This window comes from Balaenoptera borealis (genome assembly GCF_965194805.1).
Source record: "Balaenoptera borealis genome assembly, chromosome: 4".
NCBI lineage: Eukaryota > Metazoa > Chordata > Mammalia > Artiodactyla > Balaenopteridae > Balaenoptera > Balaenoptera borealis.
In genome coordinates this window covers 51,513,738-51,538,442 of record NC_138861.1, presented here as the reverse complement: position 1 = coordinate 51,538,442, position 24,705 = coordinate 51,513,738, and the positions used below count along the sequence as shown (strand labels likewise).

The 24,705-nt window shown below is 38.8% G+C and overlaps 1 protein-coding gene across 1 annotated transcript in view; it reads left to right on the top strand.

Moving 5' to 3' along the window:
- Positions 1–24,705, top strand: part of LOC309628302 (uncharacterized protein) — a 102,980-nt gene that overhangs the window by 9,829 nt on the left and 68,446 nt on the right. The window contains exons 2-3 of the mRNA XM_082391225.1: positions 225–396; positions 2,105–2,256. Of these exons, the coding sequence (XP_082247351.1) occupies positions 225–396; positions 2,105–2,139 (207 nt within the window). The 3' untranslated portion in view covers positions 2,140–2,256. The remainder of the gene's footprint in view (positions 1–224; positions 397–2,104; positions 2,257–24,705) is intronic.

Here is a 24,705-nt window from a genome sequence, read left to right as displayed (position 1 = left end):
CAGAACTGAGGCAAACACTCCGCTTCAGTCCTTGTATGGGCTCTTCTGGTTATTGTCATGGTAATTGTCAGCAGTCATGGCGCTGGTGGGCGTGTCACTTAGCATGCTAATGTATTACAAAGAGCATATAATGAGGCTCAGGGTCTCCTGAAGGTCAGGTCGTCCGCCATCTTGGATTTGTCCGGTTCTAACCAGTTCTGGTGGGCTCTTGTTTTTCTCTTCAGGTGGTTTCCTGTAGGACAAGGGTAACACTTCTCGGCAGCTTACATTCCCTCAAGGAAGGAGGAGGGTTAGCGCTCGAGGCTAACAGCCGTGGTAACAATATTAAGAATAGTAACAATGTAGTTTTCATTCCTACTGTGCTGTGGACATTATTGGAGGAAATGTGCTCAGATGGTAAGTAAAGAAATTTCGTTTAAGAGCAGAAAAAAAGAGTGTCAAGGACAAATTTTGGATCGGGTAAACGGAGCTATGTGGAATATCTTTCTTGGAGATATTTTAGAAAAGTGAAGTACTGAGGATTTAAAGGAAGAAAATATTTAAAATAAAGTGACCATGTCTTTTTCAGTGTTGAAAAAAATCCCAGCAACAGCATGTTTTCTTAAGAAACTTTCTGCTTACTTGGGCTCCTTCCTTTCATCTCTATTTCAACTAATTAAACATTTTGTAAAATACATTGTCAGAACTTTGTCAAGGACGAGAGGGAGAGCAGGTTTACATACATGTCTAAAAGAGTTGGGAAGATTAAAAAAAGTCTAATTGATTTATCAAAGAATTACAGAAGCTTCCGAAATAGAAAAAAATTTTAGAGAAAGCTGAACCTTCAAGGACAAATACCTGTAGAGAGGTTCGTAGAAACAAGGTCAGAATTACTAAAGCAGGAAATGAAATGCAGCTTCCAAAATTGAAATAGAACATTCTTTTTTTTTTTTTTTTTAACTCCATCAGGAGCAAAAGACTAAAGCAGAGTGTTGTTCTTTAATTAGATAGGAAAGTAAGTGACTCAATGATGACATCAAAGGGCCACGGGGCATTCAATGTCTTTTTAAAAGCCCTTTCCGCATGATCAAGTGAATGGGGCTCTGGAAATAGGTAATGCACACTTTAGGGGAATGAAAAGTGAAAAAGAAGACTTGGAGGAAGATCATTTAAATAAGTGAGATCTGTATCTAAATGTGCAGATCCTGGTGATTTGCATCCAACGATACTAAAAGAATTGGCTGAAGTATTGTGGACCATAAATTGAATATGAGTCAGCAATTTGTAATGCTATTATTTAAAAAAGGGAACACGATTGAGAGATGTATTAGCAGGAGTATGACATGAAAAGGGCAAGGATACACTTGGCATTGATCAACCATTATTTAGAGTATAATTACCAATCTTGGTCACTGTATATTAAAAGATGAAAAGGTTCAAGGAAAGAAGCACAAAATGATGAACGGAATAAGAAATAAGTGAGAAAAACCAATGGTGGGGGTAAATGGTTAAATTCTCCACTCTGACATCATTTTGGTTAAGAGTACCAGCTTCCAGGTCACACTGACTTGGAACACCCAGCCTTTGCATCTAAAGTGATGGATATCTCAGTAGCCATATCTCAGGTTAAAGGAAGTGGGTTGTTTTGTTTAGAAAAGAGACAGCTAATGTATAAGAAGGATTATCGTGAAAACCATTCTGGCTAATTGTTCTTATTTTCCAGAGGAGAGTATGAGAGAGTTGGGATATACTGGTATTACGAGAGCCAGACCAAAAAAAACCCTAAACTAACAGTATTATGTACCAGAATGGAGGGCTCGTTTTCCCACAAATCCTTAGCATAATAATCCACGGTCCTTAAGCATATGCAGTGGTCCCTGGGTAACTGAGGGGGATTTGTTCCAGGACCCCCCACCTTAGACACCAAAATCTGTGGATGCTCAAGTCCCTTGTATGAAATGGTGTATTTGCATACAACCTGTGCACATCCTTCTGTATACTTTGTCATCTCTAGATTACTTGTAATACTAGTACAATGTAAATGCCATGTAAATAGTTGCCGATGTATGGCATATTCAAGTTTCGTTTTTTGGACCTTTCTGGAATTTTTTGTTTTTTTTTCCAGAATATTTTTGGATCCACGGTTGGCTGAATCTGTGAATGTGGAACTTGGGGATACAGAGGGCTGACTGTACTGCTTTCTTGTGTTGTCATAGCACCCTCTGTTCCTTGATTCAGTGGAAGAGCAATGATCTGACAAGAGTCATCGATAAACAGGTACCTATTTCAATGGGAATTCTGGTATGATGCCGAAATTGCTAACTGGCAAGATTTGCTTCTTATTCCTCCCAATTACTCGTTAATTGTCCCTTTTTTCCATGGACACATCCTAGAACATCTCTTTCCCAGATGCCCAGGGCATTTAAATTGCCCCTCTCTGCCAGTTCAGTACCCTCCTCCTCACTCACATCAATATTTTCCCTTGGACTGGTGTCTCTGTGATGGCCCTTCACGTCTTGGGCTTCTTCTTCCCCACATACTTGTCAAAACTTCCCTCTCCTTTGTCCCATTATCTAGAATCCTCTACTTGGCTTTCCAAACTGACAGTTTATTAACACTGATAACTCTTTCTAGAGGGGTTAATGGCGGTTCCTCAGTGTCCCTTAACGAGTGGCGTGTAGGACTAATGGTACAAGGGAGAACATTTTAAGTGGCATATGAATGTGACACTATATAACATTGAATCGCATAGAGTGAAAAGTATTCCCTTTTCAATTTCTTCTCAAATGTTTCTAATTAAGGCAAGGGGAAAGTTTCATTTTGGTGGTTTTAACAAACTTTTAACAAAGTTTATCTTTTAACAATTGCTAATCTCCCCTTTTGACAAAGCAAGTATGGTCTTCAGGCTAAAAGCCTTGGGAGGTAAATTATTTCTTAGACTTTTTTTTTTTTTTTTGTATTGAGAGCGCCGAATCCTAACCACTAGACCACCAGGGAGCATCTTATTTTTGTATTGAGTATAATATGTACACTAGACAGGAGAGTAAGTAAAAACTGTACACCTTGATTAATTATATTACCTCCAATTTAAAATTATTTTTAAAATTATCATTGTATTTGTCTACACATTTCCATTTTATTTATGTTAGTGATACCAGTTTTCTAAGGCCGTGAAAACAAAGTTTTTTTCTTTTTAAAGCAACTTATTAAGTAAAAATTGATTTAGGGAAAAAAATCACGTTATTTCATAGATTCTGAAGATTCACATTTCCCCCCAATTTTTTTAACCTCTCTGAAATCATGATACATTACACAATTGGTGTCATCTTATGATGCCTGTGGACCAGGTCAGGCAGTGCACTCAGAGTGGTGTAAACCTTCAGGTGACACCTGTGGTCGAATCAAGAAAGATCAACATCAGAGCATTTTAGATTCAATGAAATATGGTAAATAAATATGATTTGGAAAGAAAGGAGATTTGGTGAAGAAATACCGGAAATATAGGAAACAGTAGCTTAGTGACCTACTCTTTCCATCTGGTGCCTTTGTATTTTAATAGGAGCTCTCTAAGGTGCAAAGCGTTAGCCCTAAGAGTGATAACAGTGGTAGAAATGTCAGCCCTGTGGCTGGGTTGTGGTGGGTGTCAAGGAAATCCTGGGGAGCAAGGTAGCCTTCTCTTACATCCCTTCAGTGCTCTGTTCTTATCAACGCTGCGTCTGTCCCTGAGGCTTGCCTGGTCCTTTGTGACATATATGTTATCCTCGCTCGGAAATTTTGGGGCATTGCATAATCAGGTTGCAAGCTTATGAATTATAAGGAAATCAGCTTTCATATGCAGAATGCCGTTATACTAGAATATAGATCCATACCCTTGAATGTTGGGGTATCTGCTTAGACTTGCTCCCTGTACCCTGATGACTTGCTATGAATACTTATTTGCTAAAGGAACAAATGAAGGATGCTTACCCTTGGTCTCTCACTTACAGGCTTCAGGTATAGCTGTACTGTGTGGCCTGAGTAGCTAGGGGCCAGCAGCAGCCCACCGTTGGCTTCCCCAGCCTCCTCTGAGGCTCTGGAGGCAATGGCTGGGAATTTGTATGGCACACCATTTGCATACTCTAACGAGATGGGCTATAATTGGTCTTCATTGATTTTGTTTTCATTGAGCTAAAATAGAGTCAGAGCTTCTTAGGCTAGAAGAACTGATTGATTTGTGGTAGAATTCAGGACTATTCAGTTGAAGAAATAATTAATTATGTTCTTATTTAGTAATCATCAGGGCTCAGCCTGTTTCTTAGCAGGAGAATGTGCTCAACAGAATTGGACTTTGCTAAGGCAGGAATGCTTTAACATAGGTACTTCAGCTAGGCAAAAGGATACCATACATAATACTTCTTATTTTTAAAGAAATCTCTGTGCAGATTGGAGTCAACAGTGTGTATACATGTATACAGAGAATGAGACATGTATAATATTTTTCCATTCATCATCTTACTCCTCATGTGAGCATATTATCCATTTCTTTCCTCTCTCTCCATCTATCCACCTTTCATCTGTACTTCTACCTATCCATGCATTTTGAATCCATCCACCTATCTTCCAGTGTTTTGTAAGTTCTTTGTGAGTTAATTAAATCTGAATGAATGATGTCTTCCACCTTTGTCTTTCATTTCTTGAGACCTGGCAGTTGGTCCAGATTGGCCACAACCCTAGGGAAACAGACAAGGGAATTTCAGTCTAATTTGGTTACCCTAGAGCTTGGGACAGTAAAGTGAGTAGAGGTGTTTGACAGGCCATCCTGTGTAGATAGAGTAGCTTGGAATTTTGAACTGATTATAACTAAAAGCTTTCTAAATGTTTAGTTCCATGTCAATCTCTCCTTTTTAAAATTTCTTTTGAAATTATTGTATATAATTTTTGGTTATCATCAGTCCTTATTAGGATGAGTTCTAGCCTCTAAATTGAGACCTTATATCCTTTGAGGAACAAGGTATAGATATAAACAGCCACATCCTCCTTTCGCTCAACATTTATTGAGGTGCTCAGTGTGTAAGGTATTATGGTGAGTATTGTAAGGGATACAAACATTCATAAAACACTATAGCTGCTCTGAAGCATCTTACAAGTTAGTATAGCAATATTGGTCAGAAATTCTTTTGTAAGTCAGTTATTTGGAACTATATAGACAATATTATACATGTTTCATAGCCTAGACCACAAAAATCTATTAAAGTGTTAAATTAAATCATGAAATTGCCAATGTTTCACCACTTTTTGCCCTACAAAAGAGGCCACTTCATATGGTTCAACCCAATATACAAGTAAAGCAATATACTTTACTGAAGTGTAAAACCAAGAGTGACCCATGACCATGAATTGTAGTGATTATGTGCGGAAAATATTTCCAGAAACCTATCTCCGCCAATAAAAGGCCTAGAAATGAAACAAGGGACCCCTACACGGATGTTTCCATTTTTGGGACAATTGAAATAGGAGTTTGCCTTGCTGCTTGCCTTGGGCAAGAATCGTAACAAAACTGGTGCAATAGTGGGAATAAGAAGGGGAACAGGGAAAAGGTGAGGAAAGTGGTTCAGTGAGGGAGGCGGGGATTTCCTGCAGGTCTAACTGGTGATGAGGCCCAATGCTTGGGTTGTCACTGCTACTGTCTCTTGTACCAGAACTGTGTTGAACTCGCTATGATTCACACCAGCAAAATAGTGCCCATGCCCTCCCCCTTAAGTCCCATAAAGCTTGTGACAGGGCCCTTGCTAATGCAGCTATGGAAAAACCAAATCCAATAACACCAATGATGACGTAGCTCACGTTAACAAAAATATGGATGTAACGTGATTGGCTGTCATCCTCTACCCACCCCTGTGTGAGAATAGAAGTGCGCTAAAGTCCTCATTCTCTCTTGGGGCAGGTAGGGATGAGGGGATGGTAAGACCAGGCAGGGAAATCCAGGCAATGCTATCTTGAGAATGTGGGGATTACAGGGATAACCCCTACGTCTTCCGTATTCTTCCTAACCCAATTTCTCTGGATGGAGATGACAAAGATGAATACTAACTAATCAGGAAATTTCTGAAATTGCTGCTACTGTCTTGGAATTATCATTGATATTAAAGCTGGAAAAACAATTGTCATTGTTGATGCTAAGCTTGAGGTGGGACAGACAAATTTTAGTTGTGCAGCTAGAACCTCAGAACTTCCCAGCTATGTGGGCTTGCTCCAGTCACTACATTCATCTTGTAATAACAGCAGCTTGCATGATTGAAAAATTTTGACCCACTTTTCACATTTTGGAGAATTTTGCTGAACCTCCATGATGTGCTTATCTGCAGAAGAAAGCAATAGTGAGTTTCCACCTACTTGCACCATCCAGATATTGCACAAGTTCATTGGATGGATCAAACCAAAATTGCATCTAGAACTCTAGTTGTTTGTCAACTGTGCTTTTTCAACTTTTCAGACTTTGCGGTTTAGGAAGATACACTAGGAGGAAGGTGGAATGAATGTTGAGTGCCTATTCATCATATCTACTACAGAGCTATTCCAGTTTTCTAAGGATTTTTAATCCCAGCAACAAGAAGAAATAGACGGAGGGTACAAAACCTATCTATGACCATGACCCTCATTAGTTCGTTTACTTCTCATTTCCAGTAGGAAAAGGCAGCAAATATAGGAGCTGACAATGATTTTTCAGATATACGAAAAAAACCTGAAGATTTATTTATGCCCCAGAGGAAAATCCAGACTCAGGAAGTCTCCTAAACACTCTGTGCTGCCAAGCAGGACAAGATGGTGACTCGGGGGAGTGGTGTGGGAACAGGAGAGGGACTGCGCATGCAGCCTGTGAAGAGGAGGAGCCTTGGTGTTCAGGCTTTCCCTTTGTCTCTCCTTCCCTTTGCTGTATCAGGTAGTGTATATATGTCCATGACACTCTTTCACTTCATCGCAGCTTACACTTCTCCCTCCTCGTGTCCTCAAGTCCATTCTCTACGTCTGCGTCTTTATTCCTGTCATGCCCCTAGGTGCTTCAGAACTATTTTTTTTTTTGAGATTCCATATATATGTGTTAGCATATGGTATTTGTTTTTCTATTTCTGACTTACTTCACTCTGTATGACAGACTCTAGGTCCATCCACCTCACTACAAATAACTCAATTTCGTTTCTTTTTATGGTTGAGTAATATTCCTTGTATATATGTGCCACATCTTCTTTATCCATTTATCTGTCGATGGACACTTAGGTTGCTTCCATGTCCTGGCTATTGTAAATATTGCTGCAATGAATATTGTGGTACATGACTCTTTTTTTTTTTTTAACATCTTTATTGGAGTATAATTGCTTTACAATGGTGTGTTAGTTTCTGCTTTGTAACAAAGTGAATCAGTTATGCATATACATATGTTCCCATATCTCTTCCCTCTTGCATCTCCCTCCCTTCCACCCTCCCTATCCCACCCCTCTAGGTGGTCACAAAGCACCGAGCTGATCTCCCTGTGCTATGCGGCTGCTTACCACTAGCTATCTATTTTACATTTGGTAGTGTATATATGTCCATGCCACTCTCTCACCCTGTCACAACTTATCCCTCCCCCTCCCCATATCCTCAAGTCCATTCTCTAGTAGGTCTGTGTCTTTATTCCCATCTTGCCACTAGGTTCTTCATGACCTTTTTTTTTTTTTTTCCTTAGATTCCATATATATGTGTTAGCATACGGTATTTGTTTTTCTCTTTCTGACTTACTTCACTCTGTATGACAGACTCTAACTCCATCCACCTCACTACAAATACCTCCATTTCGTTTCTTTTTATGGCTGAGTAATATTCCATTGTATATATCTGCCACATCTTCTTTATCCATTCATCCGATGATGGACACTTAGGTTGCTTCCATGTCCTGGCTATTGTAAATAGACATGCAATGAACATTTTGGTACATGACTCTTTTTGAATTATGGTTTTCTCAGGGTATATGCCCAGTAGTGGGATTGCTGGATCATATGGTAGTTCTATTTTTAGTTTTTAAAGGAACTTCCATACTGATTCTCCATAGTGGCTGTATCAATTTACATTCCCACCAACAGTGCAAGAGGGTTGCCTTGTCTCCACACCTTCTCCATCATTTATTGTTTGTAGATTTTTTGATGATGGCCACACCAGTCAGATGACCTGACTGGTGTGAGGTGATACCTCATTGTAGTTTTGATTTGCATTTCTCTAATGATTAGGGATGCTGAGCATCCTTTCATGTGTTTGTTGGCAATCTGTATATCTTCTTTGGAGAAATGTCTGTTTAGGTCTTCTGCCCATTTTTGGATTGGGTTGTTTGTTTTCTTGATATTGAGCTTCATGAGCTGCCTGTATATTTTGGAGATTAATCCTTTGTCCGTTGATTCATTTGCAAATATTTTCTCCCATTCTGAGGCTTGTCTTTTCATCTTGTTTATGGTTTCCTTTGCTGCGCAAAAGCTTTTAAGTTTCATTAGGTCCCATTAGTTTATTTTTGTTTTTACTTCCATTTCTCTAGGAGGTGGGTCAAAAAGGATCTTGCTGTGATTTATGTCATGTAGTGTTCTGCATATGCTTTCCTCTAAGAGTTTGATAGTGTCTGGACTTACATTTAGGTCTTTAATCCATTTTGAGTTTATTTTTGTGTAAGATGTTAGGGAGTGTTGTAATTTCACTCTTTTACATGTAGCTGTTGAGTTTTCCCAGCACCACTTATGGAAGACGCTGTCTTTTCTCCATTGTATACTCTTGGCTCCTGTGTCAAAAATAAGGTGACCATATGTGCATGGGTTTATCTCTGACCTTTCTATCCTATTCCATTGATCTATATTTCTGTTTTTGTACCAGTACCATACTGTCTTGAATACTGTAGCTTTGTAGTATAGTCTGAAGTCCGGGACCCTGATTCCTCCAACTCTGCTTTTCTTCCTCGAGATTGCTTTGGCTATTCAGGGTCTTTTGTGTTTCCATACAAATTGTGAATTTTTTTGTTCTAGTTCTGGAAAAATGCCATTGGTAGTTTGATAGGGATTGCATTGAATCTGTAGATTGCTTTGGGTAGTATAGTCATTTTCACAATGTTTATTCTTCCAATCCAAGAACATGGTATATCTCTCCATCTATTTGTATCCTCTTTAATTTCTTTCATCAGTGTCTAATAGTTTTCTGCCTACAGGTCTTTTGTCTCCTTAGGTAGGTGTATTCCTAGGTATTTTATTCTTTTTGTTGCAATGGCAAATGGGAGTGTTTCCTTAATTTCACTTTCAGATTTTTCATCATTAGTGTAGAGGAATGCAAGAGATTTCTGTGCATTCATTTTGTATCCTGCTACTTTACCAAATTCATTGATTAGCTCTAGTAGTTTCCTGATAGCATCTTTAGGAGTCTCTATGTATAGTATCATGTCATCTGCAAACAGGGACAGTTTTACTTGTTTTCCAATTTGGATTCCTTTTATTTCTTTTTCTTCTCTGATTGCTGTGGCTAAAACTTCCAAAACTATGTTGAATAATAGTGGTGAGAGTGGACAACCTTGTCTGGTTCCTGATCTTAGAGGATATGGTTTCAGTTTTTCACCGCTGAGAACGATGTTGGCTGTGGGATTGTCATATATGACCTTTATTGTGTTGAGGTATGTTCCCCCTATGAATACTTTCTGGAGGGTTTTTATCATAAACGGGTGTTGAATTTTGTCAAAAGCTTTTTCTGCATCTATTGAGATGATGATATGGTATTTATCCTTCAATTTGCTAATATGGTGTATCACATTGATTGATTTACGCATATTGAAGAATCCTTGCATTCCTGGAATAAACCCCACTTGATCATGGTGTATGATCCTTTTAATGTGCTGATGGATTCTGTTTGCTAGCATTTTATTGAGGATTTTTGCATCTATCTTCATCAGTGATATTGGCCTGTAGTTTTCTTTTTTCTGACATCTTTGTCTGGTTTTGATATCAGGGTGATGGTGGCCTCATAGAATGAGTTTGGGAGTGTTCTCCCCTCTGCTATATTTTGGAAGAGTTTGAGAAGTATAGGTGTTAGCTCTTCTCTAAATGTTTGATGGAATTTGCCTGTGAAGCTGTCTTGTCCTGGGCTTTTGTTTGTTGGAAGATTTTTGATCACAGTTTCAATTTCAGTGCTTGTGATTGTTCTGTTTATATTTTCTATTTCTTCCTGGTTCAGTCTTGGAAGGTTGTGCTTTTCTAAGAATGTGTCCATTTCTTCCAGGTTGTCCATTTTATTGGCATATAGCTGCTTGTAGTAATCTCTCATGATCCTTTGTATTTCTGCAGTGTCAGTTGTTACTTCTTTTTCATTTCTAATTTTATTGATTTGAGTCTTCTCCCTTTTTTTCTTGATGAGTCTGGCTAATGGTTTATCAATTCTGTTTATCTTCTCAAAGAACCAGCTTTTAGTTTTATTGATCTTTGCTATTTTTTCCTTCATTTCTTTTTCATTTATTTCTGATGTGATCTTTATGGTTTCTTTCCTTCTGCTAACATTGGGTTTTTTTGTTGTTGTTGTTGTTCTTCTTTCTCTAATTGCTTTAGATGTAAGGTTTGGTTGTTTATTTGAGCTGTTTCTTGTTCCTTGAAGTAGGATTGTATTGCTATAAATTTCCCTCTTAGGACTGCTTTTGCTGCATCCCATAGGTTTTGGGTCATCGTGTTTTCATTGTCATTCGTTTCTAGGTATTTTTTGATTTCCTCTTTGATCTCTTCAGTGATTTCTTGGTATTTAGTAGTGTATTGTTTAGCCTCCATGTTTTTGTATTTTTCACATATTTTTTTCTTGTTATTGACATCTAGTCTCATAGCGTTGTGGTCGGGAAAGATACTTGATACGATTAAAATTTTCTTAAATTTACTAAGGCTTGATTTGTGACCCAAGATATGATCTATCCTGGAGAACGTTCCATGAGCACTTGAGAAGAAAGTGTATTCTGTTGTTTTTGGATGGAATGTCTTGTAAATATCAACTAAGTCCATCTTGTTTAATGTGTCATTTAAAGCTTGTGTTTCCTTATATATTTTCATTGTGGATGATCTGTCCATTGGTGAAAGTGGGGTGTTAAAGTCCCCTACTACTGTTGTGTTACTGTGGATTTCCCCTTTTATGGCTGTTAGCATTTGCCTTATGTATTGAGGTGCTCCTATGTTGGGTGCATAAATATTTACAATTGTTATATCTTCTTCTTGGATTGATCCCTTGATCATTATGTAGTGTCCTTCTTTGTCTCTTGTAAGAGTCTTTATTTTAAAGTCTATTTTGTCTGATATGAGAATTGCCACTCCAGCTTTCTTTTGATTTCCATTTGCATGGAATATCTTTTTCCATCCCCTCACTTTCAGTCTGTGTGTGTCCCTAGGTCTGAAGTGGATCTCTTGTAGACAGCATATATATGGGTCTTGTTTTTGTATCCATTCAGCCTGCTCTACTCAACAACCATCAAGCTACAGTGCTGGACACCCTATGCCAAACAACTAGCAAGACAGGAATACAAACCCACCCATTAGCAGAGAGGCTGCCTAAAATCATAGTAAGGTCACAGACACCCCAAAACACACCACTGGACGCAGTCCTGCCCACCAGAAAGACAAGATCCAGCCTCATCCACCAGAACACAGGCACCAGTCCCCTCCACCAGGAAGCCCACACAACCCACTGAACCAGCCTTAGCCACTGGGGGCAGACACCAAAAACAACTGGAACTATGAACCTGTAGCTTGCAAAAAGGAGACTGCAAACACAGTAAGTTAAGCAAAATGAGAAGACAGAGAAACACACAGCAGATGAAGGAACAAGGTGAAAACCCACCAGACCAAACAAATGAAGAGGAAATAGACAGTCTACCTGAAAAAGAATTCATAGTAAGGATAGGAAAGATGATCCAAAATCTTAGAAATAGAATGGAGAAAATACAAGAAACGTTTAACAAGGACCTAGAAGAACTAAAGAGCAAACAAACAGTGATGAAAAACGCAATAAATGAAATGAAAAATTCACCAGAAGGAATCAGTAGCAGAATAACTGAGGCAGAAGAATGGATAAGTGACTTGGAAGATAAAATAGTGGAAATAACTACTGCAGAGCAGAATAAAGAAAAAAGAATGAAAAGAATTGAGGACAGTCTCAGAGACCTCTGGGACAACATTAAATGAACCAACATTCGAATTATAGGGGTCCCAGAAGAAGAAGAGAAAAAGAAAGGGAGTGAGAAAATATTTGAAGAGATTATAGTTGAAAACTTCCCTAATATGGGTAAGGAAATAGCTAATCAAGTCCAGGAAGCAGAGAGAGTCTCATACAGGATAAATCCAAGGAGAAACATGCCAAGACACATATTAATCAAACTATCAAAAATTAAATTCAAAGAAAAAATGTTAAAAGCAGCAAGGGAAAAGCAACAAATAACATACAAGGGAATCCTCATAAATTTAACAGCTGATATTTCAGCAGAAACTCTGCAAGCCAGAGGGGAGTGGCAAGACATATTTAAAGTGATGACAGAGAAAAACCTACAACCAAGATTACTCTACCCAGCAAGGATCTCATTCAGATTCGATGGAGAAATTAAAGCCTTTACAGACAAGCAAAAGCTATTAGAAGTCAGCACCACTAAACCAGCTTTACAACAAATGCTAAAGGAACTTCTCCAGGCAGGAAACACAAGAGAAGGAAAAGACCTACAATAACAAACCCAAAACAATGAAGACAATGGTAATAGGAACATACATATCGATACCTACCTTAAATATAGATTGATTAAATACTCCAACCAAAAGAAATAACCATTTTTTATACCAAACTCAAGTTCAGTAGTTCCTTGGGATGTATCATAATAACAACCCACGTCTGACAGTAAGCATACTTTTCAATAGCTTCTAGTTCCTTTACAACAATCTTTTAAGGCATGTGGGGCATGGGTTGTTGTCCCCATTCTACAGACAAGAACACTCTGGCTCCTAAAGTTGAAGAGACTGCTTAAGGTTTCATTGAAGAAATAAATGTCAGAATTGTTCTCTTATCTCATGATCTGTACATAGCACCATATGTATCATTATTTAAGATAAGAATGCCAATTTCTGGGCCTGTTGTATTGCACTGACATCACTGTCACAGATAATTTTCTGAGGGCATTTTTGTCTTTTCTACTTAGAGGAGGGTACTTGAAAATTTTGATGTGGTGAAACACTTCAGTTAGAATTGAAAAAACTTTAGTTTCTGAAATTTCCCCTAGTATTCCAACAACTAATTCTTCTGCAGGATATTTTGTATATATATAATTATATCTCCTGAGATACACACACCCACACACACACACACACGGGAACACTGGAGCTGCAGCCCTAAGCCAAATCATGGGTTGTTGGCTTTGGGTGAACTTGGAATGGCTTCTCTGTGCCCTGTCCTCTTATTGGTATTGTGGTACCAGGAGGGGAAATCATGCTTCTGCCAGAGGGAGTCTCCCTACTTTGTAATACAACTAATCGATCACCAAGATCTACTTCTATCCTGGGTTTCTACTGGCAATAAGGGAGAATACCTTAAGCCTTTTAATTCTGAGTTGGGTCAGAGGGTAGAGGTTACGGGCACAGTACCCAATAAGACTGCATTCACTTCAGATAGCAACCACAAGTTTGGGGGGTCCCTGGGCCACCTGAACTTTTGACCAACTGGCTATAAATTTGGGGGTTCTTATGACCCCTTCAGGTTTGAGAATTCACTAGAATGACTCAAAGAACTCAGGAAAGTGCTGTACTTATAATTAGTTTTATTATGAAGGAGACATAGGGTGAGGTCGGGGAGGTTTCCAAACTGTCCTTGACACATAGAATCAGGACACATCACTCTCTGAGCATATCAATGTGTTCACCAACCAGGAAGCTAACACAAACATCAGTATCCAGAATTTTCAATGGAGTATTATTGATTGAATTATTGGCCATGTGGCTGAACTTAATCTCCAACCACCCTTTTCTTTGTGGATGTTGGGCTGATATCACCTTGCTCAAAGCCCCAAACTTCTCGTCCTATCGTTGGTTCTTCTGGCATGACCAGCCCGTATCCTGAGTCATTTCCTTAGCATAAAACCAGATACGATCCAAGGACCCATGATGAATAATAAAGACACTACTATCGTTCAAGGAATTACAGGTGTTTTGAAGCTCTCTCCCAGGAATCTGGGACAAAGACAAATTCTTCACTACAACACTTCATATAGGTCAAGAATCAATAAATGCTTGTTAAATGAACACATGGAGGAATGAATAAGGAAATGAATGAATTTGATGGACTTTCTGAGGGATATGAACCAGGCCCTGTAAGGTCTTTTCTAGGGTAGTGAACGTGGGAGCCTCTGAAATTGCTGCATCCTTGAAGTGTCCTGAGTCTACCAGTCCAAATCCACACGCCTATGGTGGTCATGCGTCTTGGATTCAGGGTCTTAGTTGGCCCTTCACCTGGGAGTGCTGGTGATGATGGTGATGGTGTCCCCAGGGTACAGCATACCTTGCATGTGCCACACCACACCACAAGGTTTTCACTGATTCAACAAATATTTAATGAATGCCTCCCATATCCTAGGCACTGTTCTAGGTGCGAAGGATACAGTGGTGAGCAAAGTAGACAAAAATCCCTGCCATTTGGGAGCTTTCATTCTACCTGGGAGAGACAGATAACGAGCACATAACAATATGATAATCAAGTGGTGATAAATGCTTTGGAAAAAAAAAATTAATGCCCAGAACCTGTTGCTGTTCCTCTGCAGGCTGGGCAGGTGAGGGCTGGACAAGGATCCAACTATGGGGCAAAGGTGGTAATTTGTTGTTGCTGCTGCATGACCTCTGGGTTAGAAAAAAATATGTCCCTGAATGTTTAGCGAGGCGGCTTGGCCTTTTGATTATGCAGTGATTAAATGCCAGGCTATTGGGAATTAGTTTTATCCTAATTCAAGGTTAAATGTAGACAAGACTTTCCTTCTCTCCCTCTATCAAAATTCAACTATGGATCTTTTAAGGGTGTCAGCCCCTCTTTTGAAGCCTCCTCTGATCTCCCATCCCCCAATTGCATTTAATCCCTCCTTTCTCTTCTATCATGGCATTTAATTTATAGCTGTCTTGTATCACATTTCATTCTGCCTTATATGGAATTACCATGCTTATTGGCTCTGTTTTTCCAATAAAATTTGTAATTTCTTTCGAGGCAAAGAGGTTCTTTTTACTCTCTTCTTCACAGTACTCATCTCCTCTCTCCATCACAGAGAACTTTAGAATTCCTGGTACGTGGGTGCTGTTCAGTTAATTACTGACTGAAAGAAAGTCACCTTACAGCGTGCTCATCTGATGTGCAAACGTGTACGTTTCTTATCTAATTTCTGTTAACATCCGGATGAACGGGGTTTTCACTAGTTTCCTTAAGACATTCTTTGTGACTGTTTCTTAGGAAAGTGTTCCACACTTAAGACTTTGGAAGGGAATAACAGTAGGCACTGGGAACAAAAATAACATCAATAAAAAATATATTTATTATTTCTTTTCTCATTGTAAGAGAACACATCCTCAGTGGAGAAAATATAAATGAGCATAAACAAGAAGATAAAAATCACTTTCATTCACTCGAAATATATCTGTTGAGCTCTTATGACTCTCTAGATACATGCAAAGCACTGGGAATATAAGAGTGAATAAGGGGGGGCCTTCAAGATGGCGGAGGAGTAAGATGTAGAGATCACCTTCCTCCCCACAACTGCATCAAAACTACATCTACATGTGGAACAGCTCTGACAGAACACCTACTGAACGCTGACGGAAGACCTCAGACCTCCCAAAAGGCAAGAAACTCCCCACGTACCTGGGTAGGGCAAAAGAAAAAAGAAAAAACAGAAACAAAGAATAGGGACGGGACCTGCACCAGTGGGAGGGAGCCGTGAAGGAGGAAAGGTTTCCATGCACTAGGAAGGCCCTTCGCGGGCGGAGACTGCGGGTGGCAGAGGGGGGAAGCTTCGGAGCCACGGAGGAGAGCGCAGCCACAGGGGTGTGGAGGGCACAGCGGAGAGATTCCCGCACAGAGGCTCGGCACTGAGCAGCACTCACCAGCCCGAGAGGCTTGTCTGCTCACCCGCCGGGGCGGGCGGGGGCTGGGAGCTGAGGCTCGGGCTTCGATCGATTGCAGGGAGAGGACTGGGGTTGGCGGCGTGAACACAGCCTGAAGGGGCTAGTGCACCACAGCTGGCCGGGAGGGAGTCCGGGAAAAAGTCTGGAACTGCCGAACAGGCAAGAGACTTTTTCTTGCCTCTTTGTTTCCTGGTGCGTGAGGAGAGGGGATTCAGAGCGCTGCCTAAACGAGCTCCAGAGACGGGCGCGAGCCGCGGCGATCAGCGCGGGCCCCAGAGACGGGCATGAGACGCTAAGGCTGCTGCTGCCGCCACCAAGAAGCCTGTGTGCGAGCACAGGTCACTCTCCACACCGCCCCTCCTGGTAGCCTGTGCAGCCCGCCACTGCCAGGCTCCTGTGATCCAGGGACAACTTCCCCGGGAGAACACATGGCACGCCTCAGGCTGTTACAATGACATGTTGGTTTCTGCTGCTGCAGGCTCGCCCTGCGTTCCAACTATGACTACTGTAACCCCCCCTTCCCTCCCCCCACGGCCTGAGTGAGCAAGAGTGCCCTAATCAGCTGCTGCTTTAATCCCCTCTTGTCTGAGTGAAGAACAGATGCCCTCAGGCGACCTACATGCAGAGGCAGGGCCAAATCCAAAGCTGAACCCCAGGAGCTGTGCGAACAAAGAAGAGAAAGGGAAATCTCTCCCAGCAGCATCAGGAGCAGCAGATTAAGTCTCCACAATCAACTTGATGTACCCTGCATCTGCGGAATACCTGAATAGACAACGAATCATCCCAAAATTGATGTGGTGGATTTTGGGAGCAACTGTAGACTTGGGGTTTGCTTTCTAATTTTTATGTTTATCGTAGCTTAGTTTTTAGCACTTGTTATCATTGGTGGATTTGTTTATCGGTTTGGTTGCTCTCTACTTTTTTTTTTAATTAAAAAAAATTTTTTTTCCTTAATAATTTTTAAAAATTAACAATTTTTTTATTACTATTATTTTTTCTTTCTTTTTGTCTACCTTTTCTTATGAGCCGTGTGGCTGACAGGGTCTTGGTGCTCTGCCTGGGTGTCAGGCCTGAGCCTCCAAGGTGGGAGAGCTGAGTCCAGTACATTGGACAACCAGAGGCCTCCCAGCCCCACATAATATTGATGAGTGAGAGCTCTCCCACAGATCTACATCTCAACCCTAAAACCCAGCTGCACCCAATGGCCAGCAAGCTCCAGGGCCGGATGCCCCATGCCAAACAACTAGCAAGACAGGAACACAACACCACCCATTAGCAGAGAGGCTGCCTAAAATCATACTAAGTTCACAGACACCCCAAAACACACCACTGGACATGGCCTTGCCCACCAGAAAGACAAGATCCAGCCCTACCCAACAGAACACAGGCACCAGTCCCCTCCACCAGGAAGCCTACACAAGTCACTGAAACAACTTCACCCACTGAGGGCAGACAAAAATACAACAGGAACTACAAACCTGCAGACTGCAAAAAGGAGGCCTCAAGCAGAGTAAGTTAAACAAAATGAGAAGACAGGGAAATATGCAGCAGATGAAAGAGCAAGGTATAAACCCAACAGACCAAACAAATGAAGAGGAATTGGCAGTCTACCTGAAAAAGAATTCGGAGTAATGATAGTAAAGATAATCCAAAATCTTGGAAATAGAGTGGAGAAAATACAAGAAACATTTAAAAAGGACCTAGAAGAAGAGCAAACAAACAATGATGAACAACACAATAAATGAAATTAAAAATTCTCTAGAAGACATCAATAGCAGAATAACTGAGGCAGAAGAATGGATAAGTGACCTGGAAGATAAAATAGTGGAAAAAACTACCACAGAGCAGAATAAAGAAAAAAGAATGAAAAGAATTGAGGACAGTCTCAGAGACCTCTGAGACAACATTAAATGCATGAACATTCGAATTATAGGGCTTCCAGAAGAAGAAGAGAAAAAGAAAGGGTCTGAGAAAATATTTGAAGAAAATATACTTGAAAACTTCCCTAACATGGGAAAGGAAATAGTCAATTAAGTCCAGGAAGTGCAGAGATTCCCATACAGGATAAATCCAAGGAGAAACACATCAAGACACATACTAATCAAACTATCAAAAATTAAATTCAAAGAAAAAATGTTAAAAGCAGCAAGGGAAAAACAACAAATAACATACAAGGGAATCCCCATAAATTTAACAGATGATCTTTCAGCAGAACTCTGCAAGCCAGAAGGGAACGGCAGGACATATTTAAAGTGATGAAAGGGAAAAACCTACAACCAAGGTTACTCTACTCAGCAAGGATCTCATTCAGATTCAACGGAGAAATTAAAACCTTTACAGACAAGCAAAAGTTAAGAAAATTCAGCACCACCAAACCAGCTTTACAACAAATGCTACAGGAACTTCTGTAGGCAGGACACACAAGAGAAGGAAAAGACCTATGAAAACAAACCCAAAACAATTAAGAAAAAGTTAATAGGAACATACATATTGATAATTACCTTAAATGTAAATAGATTAAATGCTCCAACCAAAATACATAGACTGGCTGAAGGGATACAAAAACAAGACCCATATACATGCTATCTACAAGAGACCCAATTCAGACTTAGGGACACATACAGACTGAAAGTGAGGGGATGGAAAAAGGTATTCCATGCGAATGGAAATCAAAAGAAAACTGGAGTGGCAATTCTCATATCAGACAAAATAGACTTTAAAATAAAGACTATTACAAGAGAAAAAGAAGGACACTACATAATGATCAAGGGATCAATCCAAGAAGAAGATACAACAATTGTAAATATTTATGCACCCAACATAGGAGCACCTCAATACATAAGGCAAATGCTAACAGCCATAAAAGGGGAAATCCACAGTAACGCAACAGTGGTAGGGGATTTTACCACCCCACTTTCACCAATGGACAGATCATCCAAAATGAAAGTAAATAAAGAAACACAAGCTTTGAAAGACACATTAGACAAGATGGACTTAATTGATATTTATAGGACATTCTATCCAAAAAACAACAAAATACACTTTCTTCTCAGGTGCTTATGGAACATTCTCCAGGATAGATCATACCTTGAGTCACAGATCAAGCCTTGGTAAATGTAAGAAAATTGAAATTGTATCAAGTTTGTTTCCCGACCACAACGCCATGAGACTAGGTATCAATTACAGAAAAAATATGTGAAAAATACAAACACGTGGAGGCTAAACAATAACACTACTAAATACCAAGAAATCACTGAAGAAATCAAAGAGGAAATCAAAAAATACCTAGAAACAAATGACAATGAAAACACGACCACCCAAAACCTATGGGATGCAGCAAAAGCAGTTTTAAGAGGGAAGTTTATAGCAACACAATCCTACCTCAAGAAACAAGAAACATCTCAAATAAACAACCGAGCCTTACACCTAAATCAATTAGAGAAAGAAGAACAAAAAACCCCAAAGTTAGCAGAAGGAAAGACATTATAAAGATCAGATCAGAAAAAAATGAAAAAGAACTGAAGGAAACAATAGCAAAGATCAATAAAAAAAAAAAGCTGATCCTTTGAGAAGATAAACAAAATTGACAAACCATTAGCCAGACTCATCAAGAAAAAAAGGGAGAAGACTCAAATCAACAGAATTAGAAATGAAAAAGCAGAAGTAACAACTTACACTGCAGAAATACAAAGGATCATGAGAGATTACTACAAGCAACTATATGCCAATAAAATGGACAACCTGGAAGAAATGGACACATTCTTAGAAAAGCACAACCTTCCAAGACTGAACCAGGAAGAAATAGAAAATATAAACAGACCAATCACAAGCACTGAAATTGAAACTGTGATTAAAAATTTTCCAACAAACAAAAGCCCAGGACCAGATGGCTTCACAGGCAAATTCTATCAAACATTTAGAGAAGAGCTAACACCTATCCTTCCCAACTCTTCCAAAATATAGCAGAGGGAATAACATTCCCAAACTCATTCTACGAGGCCACCATCACCCTGATACCAAAACCAGACAAAGATGTCACAAAAAAAGAAAACTACAGGCCAATATCACTGATGAACATAGATGCAAAAATCCTCAACAAAATACTAGCAAACAGAATCCAACAACACATTTAAAGGATCATACACCATGATCAAGTGGGGTTTATCCCTAGAATACAAGGATTCTTCAATATACGCAAATCAATCAATGTGACAAACCATATTAGCAAATTGACGGAGAAAAATCATGTGATCATCTCAATAGATGAAGAAAAAGCTTTTGACAAAGTTCAACACCTAGTTATGGTAAAAACTCTGCAGAAAGTAGGCATAGAGGGAACCTACCTCAACATAATAAAGGCCATATATGACAAACCCACAGCCAACATTGTTCTCAATGGTGAAAAACTGAAACCATTTCCTCTAATGTCAGGAACAAAACAAGGTTGCCCACTCTCACCACTATTATTCAATGTATTTTGGAAGTTTTAGCAAGAGCAATCAGAGAAGAAAAAGAAATAAAAGGAATCCAAATTGGAAAACAAGTAAAACTGTCCCTGTTTGCAGATGACATGATAGTATACATAGAGAATCCTAAAGATGCTACCAGGAAAGTACTAGAGCTAATCAATGAATTTGGTAAAGTAGCAGGATATAAAATTAATGCACAGAAATCTCTTGCATTCCTATACACTAATGATGAAAAATCTGAAAAAGAAATTAAGGAAACACTCCTATTTACCATTGCAACAAAAAGAATAAAATACCTAGGAATACACCTACCTAAGGAGACAAAAGACCTGTAGGCAGAAAACTATAAGACACTGATGAAAGAAATTAAAGATGATACAAACAGATGGGGAGATATACCATGTTCTTGGATTGGAATAATCAACATTGTGAAAATGACTATACTACCCAAAGCGTTCTACAGATTCAGTGCAATCCATATCAAACTACCAATGACATTTTTCACAGAATTAGAACAAAAAAATAACACAATTTGTATGGAAACACAAAAGACCCCGAATTGCCAAAGCAATCTTGAGAATGAAAAACAGAGTTGGAGGAATCAGGCTCCCTGACTTCAGACTATTCTACAAAGCTATAGTAATCAAGACAGTATGTTCCTGGCACAAGAACAGAAATATAGATCAATGGAACAGGATAGAAAGCCCAGAGATAAACCCACACAGATATGGTCACCTTATCCTTGAGAAAGGAGGCAAGAATGTACAATGGAGAAAAGACAGCGTTTTCAATAAGTGCTGCTGGGCAAACTGGACAGCTGCATGTAAAAGAGTGAAATTAGAACTCTTCCTAACACCATACACAAAAATAAACTCAAAATGGATTAAAGACCTAAATGTAAGGCCAGACACTATAAAACATAGGCAGAACACTCCATGACATAAATCACAGCAAGATCCTTTTTGACCCACCTCCTAGAGAAACAGAAATAAAAACAAAAATAAACAAATGGGGCCTAATGAAACTTAAAAGCTTTTGCACAGCAAGGGAAACCATAAACAAGATGAAACGACAACCCTCAGAATGGGAGAAAATATTTGCAAACGAAGCAATGGACAAAGGATTAATCTCCAAAATATATCAGCAGCTCATGCAGCTCAATATAAAAAAAAACAAACAACCCAATCCACAAATGGGCAGAAGACCTAAACAGACATTTCTCCAAAGAAGATATACAGATTGCCAACAAACACATGAAAGGATGCTCAGCATCCCTAATCATTAGAGAAATGCAAATCAAAACTACAATGAGGTATCACCTCACACCAGTCAGGTCATCTGACTGGTGTGGCCATCATCAAAAAATCTACAAACAATAAATGATGGAGAAGGTGTGGAGATAAGGCAACCCTCTTGCACTGTTGGTGGGAATGTAAATTGATACAGCCACTATGGAGAACCAGTATGGAAGTTCCTTTAAAAACTAAAAATAGAACTACCATATGATCCAGCAATCCCACTACTGGGCATATACCCTGAGAAAACCATAATTCAAAAAGAGTCATGTACCACAATGTTCATTGCAGCTCTCTTTACAATAGCCAGGACATGGAAGCAACCTAAGTGTCCATCACCAGATGAATGGATAAAGAAGATGTGGCACATACATACAATGGAATGTTACTCAGCCATAAAAAGAAATGAAATTGAGTTATTTGTAGTGAGGTGAATGGATCTAGAGTCTGTCATACAGAGTGAAGTAAGTCAGAAAGAGAAAAACAAATACAGTATGCTAACACATATATATGCAATCTAAAAAAAAAAAGAGAAAATGTTTCTGAAGAACCTAGGTGCAGGACAGGAATAAAGACGCAGATGTAGTAATGGACTTGAGGACATGGGGTGGGGGAAGGGTAAGCTGGGACGAAGTGAGATAGTGGCATGGACTTATATATACTACCAAATGTAAAATAGATAGCTAGTGGGAAGCAGCCACATAGCACACGGAGATCAGCTTGGTGCTTTGTGACCACCTAGAGGGGAGGGATGGGGAGGGTGGGAGGGAGACACAAGAGGGAGGAGATATGGGGATATATGTATATGTATAGCTGATTCACTTTGTTATAAAGGAGAAACTAACACAGCATTGTAAAGCAATTATACTGCAATAAAGATGTTAAAAAATAAAATCTCTTTCACGATGTATAATTGTATATTTTAAATAGCTTTTGTTTTTATTTTTTAAAGTGAATTTGACTAAAGCAGTCATTCACATAGACACCATTCAGTAATGTGTTTACTTATGGTATGAGAAGAATTAATTTTTCTACAGTCACCTCAGACTTCCAATAAGAAACCATATATTCCATCTTTATTATTCACAATGGCCCTATACCAGTATGACATTCCTTTCCTTAAAGTACACCATAATAGGTGATGCATTAGTATTGAACCAATTTTCTAGTCAAATGAGTATGTTTAGAAGAGAGCTAATAGAAGTCTCAGTAATAATAACACAGACAATTCATAGTATAGAAGGGCATATTAGTCTGTAGCATTGTGGTTTTGATATATTTAACTGCTAACCTTCAAATTAATTTGTGGTTCCTCTTATATTACCGTATTCTAAATCAGGCTAGATTCATTGATGCTAAAAATGTATTATGATTTAATACAAAACAATGTAATAGTCAACATTGTATTTTCAGTTGCATTCATATAGAGTGAGATTAAAACCATAATTAATATTCATGAAATAAACAAGCTCTCATATAGTTATAAATATATGGCATTAGGGTATTTCTGTAAAATGTATCTGCTTTCATTGAAAGTTCATAGTCATACTTGAGGACACGGGGAGGGGGAAGGGTAAGCTGGGACGAAGTGAAATAGTAATATTGACATATATACACTACCAAATGTAAAATAGATAGCTAGTGGGAAGCAGCTGCATAGCACAGGGAGATCAGCTTGGTGCTTTGTGACCACCTAGAGGGGTGGGATAGGGAGAGAGCGGGAAGGAGATGCAAGAGGGAGGGTATATGGGGATATATGTATACATATAGCTGATTCACTTTGTTACACAGCAGAAACTAACACAACATTGTAAAGCAATTATACTCCAATAAAGATGTTAAAAAAAGAAGAGATACAAACTACTATGTATAAAATAGCTAAACAACAAGGATATGTTTTATAGCACAGGGAATTATAGCCATTATTGTGTAATAACTTTTAATGGAGTATAACCTGTAGAAATACTGAATCACTAAACTGTATACCTGAAACTAATATAATAAATGAAATATGCTTCAATGGAAAAATTTAATAAAAAATAAATAACTGCATAGGAAAAATACCCAGAGTTAATAAGACAGGCCAAGTCCTGCTTTCAGAATTTCATAGAAGAGAGAAATTAAATAGATGGTTATAATTTACACAGTTAATTAATGAATTATAATTTCCATAATTGGACTTCCCTGGCAGTCCAGTGGTTAAGACTCTGAGCTTCCCATGCAGGGGGTGCAGGTTCGATCCTCAGTCAGGGAACTGAGATCCCACATGCCACATGGCGTGGCCAAAAAAAAAAAAAAAAAAATATATATATATATATATATATATATACACACACACACATATATATATAATATTTCATAGTTCTTACACATGAAGATAGTTAATGGCAACATTTTTTAATTAAAAAAAAATTTTTTATCACAGTATAGTTGCTTTACGATGTTGTGTTAGTTTCTGCTGTACAGCAAAGTGAATCAGCCGCATGTATACATATATCCCTTCTTCCTTGGATTTAATGGTAATGTTTTAGTATATGTTTATTCAAGCTATTTATAAAAGCAATATATTCATAAAAATTAAAAAAAATTAACTAATACCGTGATACTGTTTTCTAATCTGCCTTTTTAACATAAATTTTGTGGCTATTTCTTCAGGTCTTTTAACATTATTCTACAATAACATTTTAAATAGCTGCCCATATTTTGTTTTAACAATGTTCCAAACTTTCAAACTGTGATATACATTATTTACTTGGAAACAATGACTGGGATTGGAATTTTTCTATCAGAGTCTGCAAAAATTTACAGCTGTTGATGAGT